This window comes from Chiroxiphia lanceolata, chromosome 1, assembly GCF_009829145.1.
Source record: "Chiroxiphia lanceolata isolate bChiLan1 chromosome 1, bChiLan1.pri, whole genome shotgun sequence".
Taxonomy (NCBI): domain Eukaryota; kingdom Metazoa; phylum Chordata; class Aves; order Passeriformes; family Pipridae; genus Chiroxiphia; species Chiroxiphia lanceolata.
The window spans coordinates 142,570,381-142,590,236 of NC_045637.1; the positions used below are offsets into that span (position 1 = coordinate 142,570,381).

Here is a 19,856-nt window from a genome sequence, read left to right on the forward strand (position 1 = left end):
GTGGACTTGGCAGTGCTGGGTTAATGGTTGGACTCAGTAATCTTAGAGGTCTTTTCCAACCTAAATAATTCTATGATTCAATGATTCTGTGTTATGCTCAAAGGCCAGAGGAGCAGTATTTGAGTATGATGGAAATACATGTATACACAGCCTTATGTGTTGTGTTAGGCACTTTTTACGGTGGCCAATTGTGTTTAAAGGGGGGATGTTCCTCAGTTAATAAAAGCACAGAGATTCTTCTCTCACGGAATAATAGCACTGCATTGTTGCTGTCTTCAGTCCATGCTGAATTCATGTAATGTGAAGAAATTGTCTTTTCCTCTTTGTTTTCCTGAGGGGGAGGAAATGGGCAAGTGTTTACACTATTATATTTTTTCTTATATTCTGTCTTATATATCAGTAAAACTTTTAAAATTAATTTTAGTTACGGTTAAAGCAAAAACAAATGCAGTACTGGAATATCTGAAAAACTTTCATGAGGTGAATTTGAGAGGGAAAATATTTATTAATTGGTATTTTTCATGTTCTAAATGTAAGGAGACATTAAAAAAGGGACATATATCATATGGCGTAAAATAGTTTAATTTACTCTTGAGATGTGTCTAGTTAGTTGGGAGAGACTGCTATGTAAGGGAAAGCAAATCTTGAAAAACGATACAAAACTAAAAATCCTGGATACAAACTTTGTTCAGCCTGTGGAAAGTTATAACTGTGATTTTGCTTGTGGAAGAGAAAATAAATACAGCTGTGCCCATGAGAACTGCCCTGTTTTGTTACTTGGCTGGCTGGTCAGGAATAACTGTACAGAAATGAGCATTATTTGCCACAGAGGGCTCCTTTTATTGATGAACTATCTCTGTCTCCCTTGAAAACCAAGATCAGAGGAGAGCCTGGAACAGAGTCACCGTGTAATTGGAGCTTGCTGAGAAAAGTCATGCCCGACGTTTGCTTGGAATGGAAGGCAGAGAATACCATAGCTCCAGGGTAGCAAAGATCACATCCAAGTTTTTCCAGCGACCTAGCCAAACCTGAAGGAGTTTACCCTTCCAGCCAGTTGGCTCTTGGAAGCCTTCCAATTTCCAGCTTTCTTTTATTTTCATAATCACTGTTAAAGTGTACTGGAACACGATCACTAACATTCGTTCTTACAAGGATACTGCATGCAGCCGAGAGGCATTTTCATTTGTGGTAGCTTAGTTGCTGCTTACATTTGAGATGAAGAACTGTAAAAAGGTACAGATAAATCTTGTGGTCTGATACTGGTAAATCTTCATGCTGTGATTGTGTGCTGTTTGAATGACATGAGCTGAAACTTTTAGTAGTGGATTTCACGTCTTGGAAGCTTCAGTGTAAAAGCAGGTGCAGTTGTTGTCAGCCAGTGAAATCCGCCTATACAATTCAGTCTTATTTTGTCTTGAAAGTTATAAAAACCTCTGAACAGAAAGTGTCCCTGTGCCTTATCTGTTTATCCCTGTGAATTATTTTAGTCCCAGTGTTTGGTGAAGCCCAGTTTTAGGGACATTGATGGACAGAAATCTCAAATGGAAACTTTACTACTAGTTTTAGTCATAGGGTTTTCCAAATGTAAGATTATATGATGCCTCTTTTGCATAAATTATGGTGATTTAAAACAAAATCTAAGAAAATTTATAATAATAGTGAGAGATTGCTTTTTTCAGTCTTGTTTCTTTGCTCTCAGTTCTGTTTTAGTCTTTGTTTTTAGCTTCATTTGACTAGAGATAGATGAGGGAGATCCTCTTAGCTCAGGTGTCCTTTTAACTCTTACCAGCTCCCGAGGGAATGCTAATAACATAATAATGCTTAAGGAAGTATTTTCATTACTATACCTGTGGCTAATTGCTATTAATAGGGGGCAACAGCCCACCAGAGTAAGAAAGGAGCAGAAAGGCATAAGTTGTAATGAGACTTTCTTTTTCAAGAGACTTTTGAAATTTATTTCAGCAATTTTTTCTAGGTTCAGTGTTGGGGAAACTTACCTCCCCATAGTTGCCTGGAGAATACTGTTTCTGTTTCTCTTCTCACAGATGACATCAGGTCATTCATACAGGTTTGTACACCAAGAGCTGGAGCAGCAACTTCACTCTTTCTGCCTGTTGGACAGAATAACCTCTCAGGTGGTGCTGTTGCCTCGGAAGTGGCATAGGCAAGGGAGGCACAGCCGAGCTGATTGCCACCCCCATCAGGGTGCATGGAAAGCATGTCCTTGATGTCTCCATGAAACTGTTCTGTTCCCTTGGGTCACCTGTGCTTCCCTTTCCGTTTGCTCCCGTGGTGATTGTTTTCAGTTGGGAAATGCATAGGGCTTAGACATTGCTCATGGTTTGCATTCCTGTAATTCCTTGATAAGCACCTTTGTGGTGTTTTTGTTGTTTTCCACCCACTAGACTGTACCAGGCAGTAGCTCTGTAATGTCAGGCTGTGTGAGGAGAAAAGATGGTAAAGTAGTAAAGTAATTTGTGTAGTGCCTGGTCAGCTCAGTTCCCTCTGCAGCATGCCCTGGACAAGTCTGTTCTTTTCTTACCTGAAGTCCCTTTACATAACTAAAAAATAATAATCTTACAGGATGAAGAAACATGGATTGGTTTCATTTTCAAGCATATGATGGGCCATTGATTAAGGACACTGTCTCTTTCTTTAACAGTAGTGGTGGTTGTGCAGTGTCAGTGATAGCCTGTGGTCCCAGGGGTGAAGGGAAGGAAAGAAAGTAGTTTCACCAGATTACTTCAGAACTGTGTAAATCTAAACCCAGTGTTTTACTCAGTTTAGCCTTTAGTCTGTTATCAAATCAGCATCAGAGCTTTGGCAGCGCAAACTACCTGACTTTAATTGTTCACAAGGAAGGAAATAACATCTTATTTTTCTGACAGAATAAACACATTTTCAGACCTGCTGCAGCTCACGTGCAGTGTTGGAAAAGCAGCGACTGTGTTGGTTTTTCCTGTTTGTGTCATAGCAGAAGCTTTGATGTGTGTTGGTCGGAAGTTTGTTGCTACAGCACCCATCCTTCATCCTCCTGTCATGCCTGTTTCTGTCACAGCAGACTCATGAGTTTAAGAAGCAGTTGGTTTTTTTGTTAAAATTTTGCCATGAGAGATTTAGTCTCATCCTTTACTGTTTTTATCTTGCATAATGTATTCTGACCACAAGCCTGAAAATGTAGCTCTTTCTGAAGAATTGCAGCAGAGTTTGGTGCAGTTTTAAAAAGTTTACAGATGTGCCACTGGGATTTGCAGAGGTTTTGTGCTTAATAATTTAAATATTGCTATTTCTGACGATTTTATAGAACTTACGCTCAAGGCCCATGGGATCATCTGATCTGACCTGCATATGAATCATAAGCCAGTAACTTGCATAAGTTATTCTTAATTTGAGCCTGAATACTCATGCTGGACTAAAGCCCAAAGATGTTTAGCTGGAGCAATCTTCTAGAGAGGGAAAACATCAAGATAAGTTGAGTGCATGTTCCTTGGGTGTGGAGCTTCAGTGCCTAATTATCCTCTTTCTGTTTTCATCCAGGGTTGTAATTAAGATCTTTCTTTCTGCTTTCATTTTCCATTGTTTTTGTTATATCGTGTGCTAGATTAGAGAGAACTTTTCGTACTTACTAAGTTACATGTGAACTGCAGACACCTCCTAGTTTTCCTTTTTCATCAGCAAAACAGTTTCAACTCAGACTCTCATTTGAAGGCATTTTCAGCAGTCTGCCATTCTTGTAGCTTTCCTCTGTACTCATCTGAACTTTATTCTTACCCTTTCTACACTATAAAAAGTGCAAACTGAGACTGTATTCAGTATTTCTGGTCTCAGTAATGCTTTTTAAGATCTTGTTTTGAGATTTAAAATGTTGCCTGGGCTTTAGCCCAAGCCTGAAACCGAACTATTTTACAGTTTGCTTCTTTTTATGGCCATATTTGAATGCAGCTGCTGTAGGTTTAGGAACTAAGTTTCTCACAGTGTACAGGGCGAATCTCATTGTGTTTCTCGTGGTTGTCTTAAAACTTCAATATGGTTATGTACCAAATTAAGTCATATGCAAAATCTACTCTTTTTATTCCTTGGAGAGTGAATTTATTTTGATGTGATGCATCATAATGGCCATTATAATAACTGGTTTTTTGGCTGCTGCTAAGCAAATAAGAGTATCCAATCTTAAGTATATTTGCATGCATTTGTAACTGTTCTTGCTCAAATCCTCCAAAATTGTGTGAATTCTGTTAGACACGTGCTCTCTTAGCTGAAGCGTACCTGAGTTGGACTTTACCTTGGCTAATCAAAAATGAGGTTTCATTTAAATATACATCTGTCTATCTATCCATCTGTAGATATTTGCATGTGTATGTATACATGTATTTATATACACAAACCTTTGGTTCCTAATATTGACCCTGAAATTTTCATGGGGTGTCAGACTGTTTAGATGTTTACGGGTAGTAAGTTATATTTTGCATAACCTTACCATCTTTTAGTAGTGGAAAAAAAAAAAAAGAAAACTTGATCTTTGAACTAGGAAAAGATGTAGAAAAATATTCCAAATCTGCTTAACTTGAAAGAACATCTACAGTGAAAGATTGCTGGTTTGGACTATCTATGAAACAGTGGCTTTTTCTTAAAAGCTGATTTTGGCATACTGGGTAACTGCTGGGAGTAGTACCCACTGTAAATCTTTCCTTTGAGGACTATGATGAATTACAGAGCAGACTGCTAGCAGTGGAGAACATTTTTGTGCAGATTTCAGTAATTGAAATTCTGCCTCTCATTTTCCTTTCTTTTGAATAGTTGAGCATTGCTTGAGTGAGTTTAAATCTCTGACTATCTCATTACAAAATGGGTAAACTTTTCCTATTATGGCTGGTTTTCATGGTAGTTTTCAAATACTAGAAAGAGCTACTAGTCACACTAAAGCAGTATGAATATATTATTTTCTTTAGGACAGAATTAACTTTTTGATGGATAATGCTCTTTGGTGATGAGTTACTAGCTTCAGATATCTGTATATCTGCAGTTTGATCTCTTTTCTTCTGTAACGTGATTTCTAGTGACAGATCTGTAAGAACCCATTGCCATGTTCAAAAAGACACTTGTTTTCAAGCTGTGCAATTATTTAAGACATCTAAGAACAACCAGAGACTGAAATATTACTCACATGTTATGAAAATTCATCCATCCTAATACTTTTGTGTTCCAGCAGTGGTGGCCTGCAGAGACATGGTCTCACTGGTGGCCTGTGGGGTGTTTGGATTTCTCTAATGCTTGTCCTTGGAGGAGCTGGGAGTGGCTGAGTTGCAGATACACACCAAACAATGCTTTCTTCTGCCTGTAAGCCCACGAGACCTGTTCCTCGGAGGGAGGTGGGCAGCCAGCCTCTCTCGGCAGCACCTGTCCTCTTCTGGCCACCTTGTGCTGGGTAAAACAGGCTTTATCATTCCCCTTCCCCATGTTCTCCTCCTCTGATTTTTGTGCAGGCAGTTTGAGAAAGATGGATGTGTTTGGTGGTTGCTGTTGCTGGGGAGGATGTGAGAGAAGGGATGTGGAGGGAAGAGGACATGTGGTGCTTTGTGGGGTTCAGCGGTGGGGAAGAGCCACAGTTGCTCCCTGGCTGTGCCTCTCCTGAGATGGTTCAAAATCCCTAGACTGGCCTCTTGCAGCTGCTGAGATGGGGTTTTGCTGACCTTTTTTCAGCTCCAGTCAGAAGACTAACAGTTTTTCTGAAAGACAGACTTTTAAGTCCTCTGTTTGGTTTACTGCTTCTGCAAAATAGCCTTTTGTAGCCTTAGGAATCTTAAAAGAGCTTAAACTTGACTGCAAGATGTAGCAATTGTTTTTTCTTTCTTTTCAGCCCTGCAAACAAACTGTGACTCTGTACCAGGTTGTTATTATTCCTTGAACAGATAATTTTCTAGGCTTGAAGGAACAAAGTGCTTTTCTGTTTTCCATTGTTTTGTAAGCTGGATTCAATTTCATGTTGCTGGTCCTATTTTATTGACTGAATTTGCACTGCTGTACTTTGAAATATTTGCAGAAAAAGTATCTGTAGTGATTTAAAAGTGTTTTTTTTATTGTGATGTATTGTGCTGTTTCATAAAAGACGAAGAAGATGATAAAAGACATCGTATTTTGCATTTTACATGCTGATTACTCTTCACTTAATGAAAAGCATCTTGAATTCAGCTTAATGGAAAAACTGTCCTGAAATGGGAAACAGTCTTTACCAGCACTATCTCTGTGGGTGATTATTTTTTAATTCTGTATATCTAAGTGAGATGCAGTGAGTAACATGAAAACATTCTAATTCACAGCCCTTTGAAGTCAGAATTCCTAGCTTAAGATGACATTCCTAGGATCTTCTCCAGGTTTGTCTGTGGTTTCTGGGAGTATCAAAATGGCTTTCCCTTGAAATTCCTGGATTTCTTTTCTTTTGTGGCATTGATGATGATGATGATAATGATAATAATAATAAAAAGAGTCTTTTGCAACTGAGGAATTTTACTTCTGTGTTTCTGGGTTCTTCCATGTAGGAAAGAAGATAATGTTTTTTCCAAAAGTTATGCCCAGGTTGCAGCAGCATGTCAGGCTGCTCATCTCATGGGCTGCAGAATGCAGGGAGATGAAAAGAAAACCAAGGGAGCATAAAAGGCAAAAATATGAACAGAAAGCACATTTGTAGAGAGGTGTGTGGTCAGGAGAAAAAAGCAGGGAAGTGGAAGACCTAGTAAATTATTTAATACAAGGGAAAAGGAGAGCAGAGTATGGTGATGGATGGTGAAGGAACAGAGAGATTTGACCCCTGGATGAAAAGACTTTGTTTTGTTTTCCTAAGACCTGGGGATTAATTTCCTGTTTTGCTGATCTTTCACAGAGATATAAAAGGAGAGTGAGAGAATTTTAGAAAGCCTGGGATAATCACAGAAGAGAAACATAACAGTGCTCATATATGGTCTCACATAAATGCCTGCATCAAATGCAAGAGAATGTGTATTTGAAGAGAATGTTAGAGTACCAAAGTCAAGATAGCAACACTGGGAGAGCAAAGAGATGCAAAAAGATTATGTAGTATTTTAGTAGCATGTTTTCCAGTGGATATAGGCATGTAAGCTTTGACAAACTGATAGTGGAGTGGAATTTGGGAATAAGTAAATTCAGTGGATTTTATCCTTGATAGGGAAAATAGCATTCATAGAAGTTTGTGTAGGGTACAATATATTTCAATTTTTAGCCTGGTAAATGGTTTTTAGGAATGATTTGTTGTTGTTTTTGTTTGGTTTGTTTGTTTCTTTGTTTGTGGGGGGGTCGTGTTTTTGTTTGTGTGTGGTTTTTTGTTGTTGTTGTTTGTGTTTTTCTTTTTTTTTTTAAGTTGTTACAGCAAGAAATATGTTAATCTGTGAAAGTTCCAAATTTTTCTAACCCTGACCATTTAAAACACTCTGACCTAGGTTTCTTTACATTGCAATAACTACTTCTTTTAATCCTGTCTAATCTTGGAAACTTGTCTGTCTTTAGAGGGTTGTGCATTTGTTTGCAATACTTAATTCTTCTATAACTACATACAACAAGCTGTGTTCCTGTGCTAAGCAATGGCTTTGAGGCATGGTGGGAAGAAAAAGATGGTAAATGGGAAATTCCTGATTTCTTGTGTACAGACTTCTCAAGCTTCTTTATCTGTCTTAATCCAAAAGCAGCCTTAGAACTGAAGTCTAATCCCAAAGCTGTGTTGATGCAAATGATTTACATGCCAAAAAGAACCACTTGTGCGAGGAAGGATAAAAAAATGGGCCTCGAGATGGATTTTGTTTTACAGTAGCTGCTTAAGTATGTAAACTTGGTCTTATTGAAAAGAACGAGAAAGTCTGTGTATGCCATTGGATAATCATAAATGTTTTTGTGATGTTCTTTCTTTCCAGATTTGAACATGGAATTCAACCCATCAGATCATCCACGGGCCAGTACAATATTTCTCAGTAAATCACAAACAGATGGTAGGTTACTGAATTTATTACAGTATTTGCTATTGCAGTTATCTGTAAAGCCTTTTTTAGCATGCATGTGATAGTCTTCTAATATATAATTGCCCCCTCCTCCCCAAAAAGAGGCATTTAGAGGCATCATGTTAAGAGCTTAAAGTGGTCACACCTTTAGTTAATTGTTTTGTCAGACCGATAGTACAAATATGGATAAAGATTAATATAATTATATTGAAAAAATATTTTCCCTAAATAAAAAATTTTCTGTGTATCTGTTTCTTGGCTTGTTTATTTTTAGTTTTTATAAACTCTGAACATTAGGGCAAGCATCTGGTGGATGTGTGGAAAGTATTTTATTGAGCAAATAGCTGTTTACATTAGCTAAGAAGACAGTCCAGAGTTTCTCTGATATAGGTGATACTGTAAATGAGCTCAGTACTAGATTTTAATAACAAAATGTCTCCCATCCTGCCCAAACATTCTCTCTTCTTTCATTATGGATTTGATATAATCATATATTTGGAGTTTGATTGCTTTTTTTTATACATGGACAAAACGACCACTCTGAAATTACATGTGCTAAACAAGCCTCCTGATAGAGTCAGTACAATAGAAGCCATTTATTCTGGCTCTTTCGTTCCCTGTTGGACGTGTGTGACATGTTGTTTTAGAAGTAGATGAATAATCGATGCAAAACACATTATTTTCTACGAAGACTTTCAAAGCAGTTTCTGCATTGTAATCCTGACTGTTCAGTATGAATTCTTTGTCCTCCTTTCTGCTGCCTGTAAATGCCACTTTTGATTTACATAGTAAATTGCAGTGTCAAACACATCACTTGAAAAATAATGCAGTTTTCACTTACTGTATATTTTTTGCTAATTTTTGAGCATGACTAGAACAAAGAGGATATACATTTAGGCCCTAATTGAAGAGTTGATTATGTGAGTACCTCTTTTGCCCTTCAGACTGTCCTTCTGAATTCGGCCGTGGTTCTGTCAGTGCCTCATTATATGGTTTTGGATGTGATTTACCATACTAATCTGGTTTGGTAAATTACCATACTAATCTGGTTTGTAAAATGAGTGTGCTAATATTTCCATTATACCTTGTATTATGAAGATTGATGTTTTATATGAAGTTTTATACTGATTTTGCAGTGTTCTGAAACTATTTAATCCCATATGGATGCTACTTATTTCTTGTTACAGCTTGTTGAAAGAAAGGACAAGGTAGACCCAAGTCCAACAACTAAAATTTTGACCAGACCAGATGGTTATTCTTTCTTGTAGTAGTGGTGGTTCATTTATTGCAGTATGGAGTTAATTTTAAGCATTTTATAAAAAATGACAGTTTACACTCATGCTAGAGTTGGTCTATGAAGCTTTGTTCTAGTTTAAGTAATATGAATAACATATTTTTGAGTAAGAACAATGAATTTAGTGAAGCGCTATAGAAATGTTATCAACGGGAGTGTAAGATCTGTTCAGCTGTCATTGATCACACTGGAAAAAATACAAAGGCTATTTTGTTTATACAAAAGAAAAAGGATTCTGCAAACATTTATCTACAGATGTATTGCCAAGAACCATCCCGTTCTGGTGGGACAACTCACAGTCGTAAGCATTTTGCTTGGCTGTACTTTGGGCCCCTTTTTGAACCAGCTGAGCTGTAGGAGTTACTGCACTGTTCAAGGATGTTGCCTAACACCAAAATCCAATGCAATGCTTGTGAAGGGGAAAATAAAAGGGGTTTTTAGGGTGTGGAGGCTTGTATTCTGACAGCCTCCTGAGGAGTCTATGGGACCCCCAAGACTTTTTAAGACCATGTAGAAGAGGAGAGCTGAGCTGGCAATGTTGAAAACACCTAACTTAGGCATGTAACTACCTTGCTCCATTACTTGTATAGTATTGGACTGGTAAACCTTCCTGTTGACTGTAAGTGAAAATATTTATATAGATAAGACCTGTGTACATCTAAAATACACAGAGAGTCAATGGCATCAGGATTCCGGGTTTCATCCAGGATCTGGCTGTGACTGTGAGTGTGCCTCACGTGGTTTCACAGTGGGAAATGGCCGAGTCCATCACTACGTGCTAGAGGGACTTGGCAGCGTTGCCTTCTGGCAGTTCCATATTTGGCTCGGTGGTAGCCCTGTACTCTTTCAACCTCACTGGTAGTCTTTTAGTGTGTCCTGTCACAGGAGCTTGGCCTGATTGTGATCAACATGTAAGCGAAGAGCAACAAGCTGATTACCCCAAATATAGCGAGACAGGACATGGCAGCTCCGTTTATTACGTGGTCTCCAATTCCCCTTGTTCTGTGTAGCCTGGATGCCATGCTAAGGATCTAAACTGTCCTGTCCCTATTAGTCAATAGTCTGAATGCATCCTTAATTACCTGAGCATTCAATGAATCTGTAGGAAAGGTAAAGTCACAATAAATATTAATTCCTTTCCTAGTTAAAATAGCTTTTCTAAATGTTTCCATCTCTTTGTGAGAATTTTTTAGGTGCTGAATCATACATGAGGAATTCTCCCTCTCTAGGGAGCTATTAAAGAATATAACCTTTTATGTCTTTAGCTTCTGTGAGTGCTTTATGCAAGTTCTCCCTCATTTGCTGAGCGTGACCTGTAAACTGGATGGTCTAGATAACTGGAAAACCATGCACTGTTTAGTGTGTGGCTGTGATTAAGCCAGGATTTCCAAACCTTAGCACTCCAACAATGTAACTTCCTTTCCTTTATGATGGCAAGGAGGCAATGGTTGCTCCTCCAGGGTGCTGGTAATGATCTTTCCTGTCGGTGGGTTCCAGAAGTCCATCTCTCCTAACTTAGATTGGCCTTTACACGTTCAATGTACTGGCTAAATTTTGCATTATCAGTGCAACAATGGGCTTCAGACAAAGAGGATTTTGAAATTGTGTTTATGTAGGTGGATAGAAGTGGAGTAAGCTGCACTTATTCTTTAATGTTAACTAGGGCCAGTCTCCTTGTATAAAACAAAAAGAAATGAATTACCAGCTCCAAAATGTGAGACATTCTTATTGCTGTGATCGTCTTGTCTTTGGTCCTGATGTGGTTAACATTAAGATAGTATAGAAATTGCACAGCGAAAGTTTTTATTACAGCTCAATGAAAAATACATACATATGTGCATATGCACACATGTGCATGTATGTGTGTGTGTGTATTCTCTCGCTCCCTGGAATTTCAGGATACTTTCCTACTATTGTAAAAGTTCAACTATAACAGCTGAAAGTACCTACAGCAATTGGAACAGGTCATTGACCTTAGAATGAGGAAAACTAAGACAATTTGGCAGCATTTCAGGCTCCACTTGAAGAGTTCCATTCCAAATTTCAAGTTTAAAAATGTTAAAAGGAGAGTAGAAGTTTAATTGTTTAAACTGACTTGAAATCTGTTCAGCTCCATGTCATCAAAACCCCGTACCTAAAACCCAAAAGCATGGAGTTGCAGTTAGGAGTTTATGCTGCAAAATGCTGGTTAATTCGCAGTGCAAAGCATTTTTGAACTGACTGAAGCCAATGGAATTCTCTCTTTACAGTCATTTTAGCTGGGCAGGAATAGCCTTTTGCCTTGGGCAATAGTTGGCTTCCCCTTGTTTAAAGGGGAGGTTGTAGTCACAAAAGAGAGTAGTTGTGACCAAATGAGTTTCTACTATGCCCAATTCCCCACTGGCAGTGGAGGGAGCTGAGCCCTACACTGTGGCAGAGTGAGCCAGAAGCACAGCTGCCTTCTTGTAGTCCCTCATCCGAGAGTCCAGGCTAACTGCATTTCTGTTATATGGGGAAAATAGGGAAAGGAGGTCAGCATAATGCTTGGAAGGATGTGCAGCACAAGAAATGCTTGAGCAGGAAGAAGTGAGGGATGTGTATAAATATGTTAACATATTCTTCTGGAGACTGGAAATAGCAAATGGGATTGAGCTGTGAATAATATGCTTACTTTGGGAAATAAATGATTGCACTTTTGTGGGGAATTGAATAACGGATACAAGACAAAATACAGAATTAAAAACTAAAGAGGAAAAAAGGGAATTAAAGTGGAATTTGGAGTGTAAGTGCAGGCTGTCTTTATAGGATTTTGTCCATAAGAACTCTGTATGCAGTATAATTATTTATGATTAAAACACTGTTAAATACTTAACTGTGTTCAATATTTCGCAGTTCGTAGGTGTTAACTTTGAGTTATATACTATATTAGGTTTGCACACAGCTTATCAGAATTGTTTACTGCCTGTACATTGCAATATATGATACTAGACAAATACTTTGGCTATTCTTAGGAGTATCTACCATCATTTTTTTCTTTCTCTTAGATGACTTATGTCTCTTGCTGGTGATAAATGCACTGTGTGGAACTTGAGTGTAGTGCAGTGTTTTAGCAATATTTCAAGCAGTTTAACTATTTACTAGATTATCAGAATTTTTCCACTGTTCCTGTTTAATTCTGTTTCTTATACAATGTCCGTAATTGTGGATCTGAGCATATTCTAAGTGACATGGCTAACATCTGTCATGTGTGATTCTCCTTTCTGCTCCCTGGGAGGAAAATTATGTAAGGATTTTTAAAAGTTTTTTCTTATTTTTTTAATTTTCATTTATGTCTGCATTAAACACAATTATTTCACAGTATTCACACATAGAGCCTTGTTTATGTGAGATTGCTTGCTTATAATAAATCACAAATAGTGGCTTTGCATCCAACAGGGAATGGACAGGCTATCCCACCATTATGAACACTCTTTTTTTGCTAAGTGTATTGGGTTGCATAGCTTTCAAATCATGGTGCACCAAAGTGCATTTAATCACCTACAGCATGAAACCATTATTATTTTAATCCTGCAGTTTGATTTATGTGTTAGTTGCCTCCAGACTTGTATCCTAAATGCTGTGGTATTTTCACTGGAACAGAGCTCTGCAGGCTCTCTATGGGGTGAGTTAATTGGGGAAGTGCTTTAAAAAAAATTAAATAGAGTATATTTAATCAGCTGTAATAAGCATTTGCCTGACAGTTAAGACTCTGTACATCTATCTCCCTTTTGTTGCTGTTTACTTTCTGACTATTTTGGCTAATTGTGGCTTTGACTTGCAACCATTGCTTGTGGTGACTGGTTCATACGCACCAAAGTTAATACATTTTCATTGTTACATCCAACATGAGTAATAGTTTCAGGGTTGCACCTGATCATTATAGAAGACAGTGGTGTAATACATATGGTTTCAAGGCCCCTCTGTGGGAGTTAGTGCACAGTAAGCTGTGATGAGAATTTGCTAACTCCGTGGTGTAGCTCTTTAGGTGCTTTCATACCTGCAGGGGAGCGTAGGCCACTTTGCAGCAAGGTACCTTGCATGAAGGCACTGGTGGCTCAGGAGTACCCACACAGAGAGCTGGTGAAGGATGGCTAAGCCATTGCTAGCTTGGACTGTAGCTCACTGCATATTAACTTTCCCATGCGGACCAGTGCCTGGTGAAGTACCCAAATGGATGAGAATTTTAACCTATCACCACACTAGTGAGCATAAACGCCTTTATGCATACAAATATATGTTCCTTCTGTGTTTGCTATATGAATATAGTTGGTTAGTGCAAAAGCAGTTATAATGTTGCACATAGATAGTCTCCTGTTCTTTTTATTATAAATGGTGTATAAGAAGCTTAATCGGGAAAAATAGTCATGTAATATTTCTATCATATTTTGTGTTTTTGCAGTGAGAGAAAAACGCAAGAGTCTCTATATAAACCACGTAAGTGAAAATGCCTCGCTATGCAGCTTTCTCCTTGTTGTCTATATTATACAGTAAATAAGAGTTATGACAATGATTTCCATATTGGTGAGCGGGTGCTGATGCTTCACATGTTTGTTCTGCATCAGGATCCAGAAGTATAGGTCTCGGGTACTGAGTTAGTGGAGCAAACCTGTTGGTTTGAAGACAGTATCATGCTCACAACCAGTGTATGAAGGTGACTGATACGTGGGAAAAAGAGCTGCACACATTAGTATGATTTGTAAAATTATTATAGACACTCTCAAAACTTTAGATTACATTTGTATGCAAGTTTACATTGGCAGAGAGCTGCAGCATTTGATATTTACACAGTTGTTCTGAAGTGCCTGATCATTGTTGATGCGATGTAAATGTGGATTGACATGTGGTACATGCTGAGAATGAAGATGGGGGTTTGATATGCTTATATACCCCTGGGAATTTTTCAATTCAGTTCTCTTCTGTTTGAATCAAATTCTTGGTGAAGCTGAGGGCAAATCCCCTGTAGCCTGTTTTGGGTACAGGACCAGGCTCTTTGCCTCAGTTAGTATTGTTTGTACTACTGAAGCTACTTGGAACCAGGGTGGTTCCAAGTATGTGAAGCCCTGTACTGAAATATCTGGAGTCATGGCTCAGTAAAAGTGAGAAGGGAAATAACTAGTTGTCTACCAGGTGCTATTTGCCTTTAAGGTGAAATGAAGTTCTTAAGTTTTTCTCTATCTGGAAATACAGACTGTCTTTTAATTTTTAAGCCACTGCAGCTGCTGAAATAAACAGATGTGGTTTATAACCTCTTCATCCCTTTGTGCTGGGGCAAATGTTTGTCTAACTCCAGGTAAAGTGGATTGGAATGCAAATGCAGGTAGATTCAGCTAAAAGCTAAAATGGGGCTCCTAAATGTGATTTGCTCCAGGGCTTGCACCTGTAGAAAGGGAAGGAGCCGTGAGGGCAGGAATGAACTGCTGAGTGGGGTGAGAAGGCAGGACTGCTTCATTTGTTGGCAGAACTGGTTTGTGGGGAGTGTTTCTGAAACTACTGCCTGGCTTCAAAAGCAAGCATAGATTTTCAGTTTCCCAAGAGTTAAGATTCTGAGAAGTTATGAGATACTGTGAGGCTTATAAAAGCCTTAAAGTTGGCCCCACTGGGTTACCAGATATTTTTTGTGCTTATCTTCTATTCTCCTGTAAAACATTTCCATTGTTTATAGTGCATGTGAGGGTGGTTTGCAGAGCAATTGTCTTGTTATAAAATTACTTGTAAAGCTAATGCACTGGGTTCCTGTAAACTTAATAATGTGTGCTCAGTAACTTCCAGCATGCTTTTTAAAAAAACCCTCAAACTTGAAGGTTTATATGCAAAAAAAAAAAATAAAAATTAGTCTTTAGACATTGCAAAGCAAGGTATTAACTGAGTTTCTGTGACAGTCCACCTGTCATGGATGAAATTCTCATGTGTCCTGAATCATTTCATATGTAAAAGATGTGGTCTGTGCTAGGCAGACTGTGAGTGGATTCCTCCAGCAGATTGAACAAAGATGACTATTGTAGATGCTGCGGGAAGCACACTATTGCAAACCCTGGTATAAAGTGTTCTTAGGCAATGCTGGACACGTTACAGAAAAGGGAAGGGTGATCACTGAGGAGTCATGTTGTTGGGAGCTCAGTGTAGCAGCTTATGCAGCTGATACCCTAAGCACTGTACTTCTTAATTTTTGGTTTGTTTGTTTTTTTGGTTCTCCCCGCCCCCCCAAGTGTAATTCAAAGCATTGACTGAGGTTTATGTAGTGTGAACTTCCCTCAATACTCTGGTTTACTGCTTCCTTAAGTCTTACTTCTTTGTACTTACAAAGTACTTCTTCTGAATTATAAAGCTAAAAATAACCTTTATAAAGCTGAAGTCCTTTCTCTGTGTGTGTCCTTACAAGGTAGTTAAGTTTCTTAGACCATGCTCATAGATAAACTGTATTTTCAAATGTGGCCTGTCATATTTAAGTTGTTCTTTCAGCACACCTGAGAGTATTCATTCAGCACCTCCTAAATTTTCAGTCTGCTAAAGCTAATGCACAAACTGTTGATCATTTTTGGAAGGGGTAGCTGTGGCTTCGAACTGGCAACTGTGTTTAGGTTTTCAGACTTCAGGGAACTGTTTTCCTAGACCACCTTGTTGGAAGAAATTTAAGAATTACTTAGATTTAACAAATGTATGTGACAAACGATGGGTTGTATTTACATGGTGAGTTTGTGATAATACTGTATTGGTTGATCAGTTCTTTTCCACTGTTACTCAGTGTGTGCTAATGCATTTGTAACAGAAATTATTGCTACTCATCTCTTTCCCTGTTGATGTGAAGTGCTTGGTCCTCACATCTGCTCTGGAGAAGACATGCCAGAGGACATAAATTTTGGAGAGTTGTTTTGTCTTTCTTTGACAAGAACTCCTCATCATAATATGCAGCACTTTTCTGTGGTTTTTCCATAGCGTCATCTTTTTTGTTGTTGTTATTTTTTATACTTATTCTCCTTTTGTGATAAATAACCAAGATGAGCAACAAAATATTTTTATCCTTTTCTGCAGTATCTGCACAACTGGTTATTTTGCAGGCAGAGTTGTATTTCTCCCGAGTGATCAGGATGGATGGCTATCAAGAAAACTGTCAAGAAAAGCTGTACTTTTTCTTTCCCTTTTTTTTTTCCTTGCCGAGTTCTGTGTAGTAACAGATGAGACCAGTAGTTTATACAAAAGCAGTTTTGAAGTATTACCTATTAAAAAAATAATTAATATTGACTCTTCCTCATTTAAAAATTCACTTTCTCAGCATGATCACACCACTGTTCTTTTCCTTTCTTACTTGGGTTTTTTTGTAGACATTTTATTTGGCTGAATAGTTTCCCCAGGTACAAATAGTGGGTTCCTGCTTTGATTTGTTATGCTTTGTCAATGGCTGACAGTTACCCTGTTTCAGATTCACCTTGTCAGTAGGTGTGATGGAAGAAACCAGCAGCTGTTCTTTTTTTTTTTTGGGGGGGTGGGGAAGGAATGGAAGTCGGGGGTGACAGAGTGCTACGGAGAAGTTGTCATCTCAGTCTTCCCACGGAGCCCAAGGAGACAGATGACAGGTTGGGGAATGGTGCTGGATCCTTTGCACCATTCTGGGTGCTGAAAGTTCCCTACCTTTCAGTGTACTGTTTGCTTTCTTCCCAACTGTTTTAATTTGTAAGCAGTTGCAGCAGACTCTGCTTCCCTTCCCCATTGCACCGGCAGTTACTGTTTTTTGTTATGCTTTTCATACTGCTTCGGTGTGCACATCTTTTAATCTGCTTAGTTAAGCTGCTGAGGGGGATAAAGATGCAGACTGAGATAGAGGCATTTCCTTTTTCAGAGAAGAGAGGTTGCATCAGTATCTCTGCTTGTACAAGGAAAGCAAACAGGAAGACGTTTTATGTTTTTTGAGGAGATGGTGGAGAAAGAGTGAATCTTTTATTATTGATTGTAGTATCTAGTTCTTTGTACTTGGTGATTGGTTTTTTGTAGGGCAAAGGAGCAGGGCAGGGAGGTTGCTTTCTCCTTCAAGTTTTTCTAGAAATTTTCCTTTCAGACAAGGTGAATATGCTCTGTTAGCGCAAGTAATTTCTTCTCTTCTTGACAAGATACACTCTTAAAATTGTGTTTATAAACAGTAATATCCAGTAAAAATAAAGGGATATTTTTTTGCCTGTTGGAATATTTTTGAAGGAAGATAAAGGGTAGGAAAAGGGAGATAAGATAAAGGGAAGTAATATCTCACTTTCACATATTTTTAATTCTGGAGACTCTTCATGAGCCTTGTAGCAACAGCATCTTTTCTTCATTGTCTTTTTTAGGGATCTGGACATGACTTCTACTGTCTGCTACCTGGCATCTGGATGTTCAAATTCCAGCAGGCTAATACTGTTTTTATCACTCCTAGTAGAAAAAAATAACATCTGTGTGTAGAGCAACGGGGTTTTTTTTCAGCATCCTGGGGAAAGGTTCCTGGGCATCACTCACGTCACAACCCTGGTCCTTGTAAGTGACCCTGTGGTGATTCCTATCAGGAGAAGCTTCTTTCCAGAGGCAGTACTGGTGACAGGGACTAGCAGTGAACAGAGGGGTCTGTTGCTGTATGTGGTGTGGCACAAGCAATTTCTGTGAGCCTTTTTGCATGCTTGAGATGATGTATGGCACTTGCTCCTACGTAACCCCCAAATTTTCCTGTCAGATTGGATAAAGGGGCTGTTCTGCTTCCCTATTGTAAAACTACTAGGCATGTGACTGATAATCAAACACTTTCAACTAGTGATTAAAGAGTAAATAAGATACTTGCTGAAGTGGAAACATAGTCTGAAAAGTAGTTTAATCCATGAAAAATGCAGAACATAAAATGTGAAATGTTGTTTTTGAGTGGACTGCCCTAGGCTGGCTATTGTAAAGGCTTATAATTGCTGTCAAAGATATTTTAATTAACATTCCGAACTATGAGAGAAGAACAGGATAAACTGGAAGATAGATTAGAGGCTTCTCAGGTGCTCTTGAAGTTCTCCTAGAGATTGCTTATTGTGATCTTTGCCCCTCTTCATTGCATGATCACTGAAAAACAGGTCTAGAGGGGGCCTCTCTGGATCACCTGGTCACTGATTCCCTGTACTGATGCCATTCCTAATAGATACTGTTTAAGATTCTTTTTCAGGCACCTAGTAAGCTAGAATTAACAGGTTTTCTTTAATGGCTTACCTAAACATACTGTTTGAAATGTGTTTTTCTAATGTCTTTCAGCCCCTTGCTCCTTTTCCTGTCCTCCAGGGTGAAAAATTTTACTTCTCCTGTCAGCCTCAAGGCAATAAGTTGTATGAAGTGACAAACTTTTTTAAGGGGAGGAACGAAAGATAACTTTTAAGTTAGAATCAGAACATGCAGGGGAGTTCTTTTACAAGGTACTATGTAATACTTGCTCTGCTGGAAGCATAGTAAAGTCCCTCTGGTCAAATTGCACAACACTAGCAATTACATGCTTTGTAAATATAAGCCTTTGAGCTGATTTTAGTGTTCAAAGAAATATTTAATCTTTCAGGTTTGTAAAGCAGGGTGTTTTATCAGTGGTTAAGTAGGGCCTGCGTGTGCTGCACAAGGGTTTACCAATGGTTGCTGAGCTCCCCAAGAGCTCAGTTGTTCACTGACAGAGTTTTCTGTAGCTGACATGAGTAAGGACAAGCTTTGAGAGCAAAAACCTTGCAAGTGCAGATCTAGTCTAAGCCATCAGTTTTGGACATTATCAAACATTTGCGAAACTAATCAACTGAGGACAAAGTTGAATCATGAGGTACAAGGGGTATTACTTCAGAGTGGTTGGACTGTTGGCAGAGACAGGTGAACATACGAGGATGCAATTTCCTATTACTTTTGTTCAGGTGAATATATCTACACCAAATTTAGACAATTTTGCTGTATTGACATTATGCAAGATGAAAATAAGTGCAGAGCTTTGCAGAGCCATGCAGAGAATTGTGTTGCATGGCTTGCTTGATTTTGGAAGCACTTTGTTGACCTGTAAAATCATGTTCCTTCTGTGAAAAATGTTGTCAGAACTAAATCATGTCCTGAAGCAACAGATCTCCAAGATAGGAACCTCCCTTTTCCAAGTCAGAAGCAGTCCTAGTGTTTTTACTTGCTGTTGTAATTTGGCTTCATATGTACTTTTACATGCCAGTTTTGCCTTTTAACATCTTGGCCCTACCATCAGGCCCTACTGCCTGGAAGCTAATGGGCATGTCTCCACAGATGGGTGCAAGCAAGCCTCAATTGTTCCATGGAGGAAGTATTATTTAATAGTACCTTTTAAAATCATGCAGTAGCTTACACCTGGTTTGCTGGAAGAAGAGACAGTGCTGTCATTATTTAGTACAGAAGCTCCAAATTATCTTTTGATGGACAAGTGCAAAAGAGCACTGGAAAAAGGCTGAAGCTCCTCTGCAAAACTGGAAGCTGCCTGGCTGCAGGCCAGCACTGGTACAAAAGCTGTGTAGCTTCATTAGGGGACTGTTGTGCCCAAATGAACAAATCCTGCTGAGCAC

At 38.7% G+C, this 19,856-nt stretch overlaps 1 protein-coding gene across 4 annotated transcripts in view; it reads left to right on the top strand.

The window, feature by feature from the left end:
• The window catches only part of CCNY (cyclin Y), a 123,132-nt gene that overhangs the window by 65,922 nt on the left and 37,354 nt on the right, over positions 1–19,856 (top strand). Inside the window, exons 2-4 of one of the 4 annotated variants that reach the window (XM_032685705.1) lie at positions 7,920–7,994; positions 12,548–12,559; positions 13,715–13,749. In XM_032685705.1, coding sequence (XP_032541596.1) covers positions 7,920–7,994; positions 12,548–12,559; positions 13,715–13,749 — 122 coding nt within the window. Of the gene's footprint in view, positions 1–7,919; positions 7,995–12,547; positions 12,560–13,714; positions 13,750–19,856 lie in introns of those variants that run through there. The other 3 variants (XM_032685714.1, XM_032685717.1, XM_032685720.1) reach the window with 3 other exon arrangements.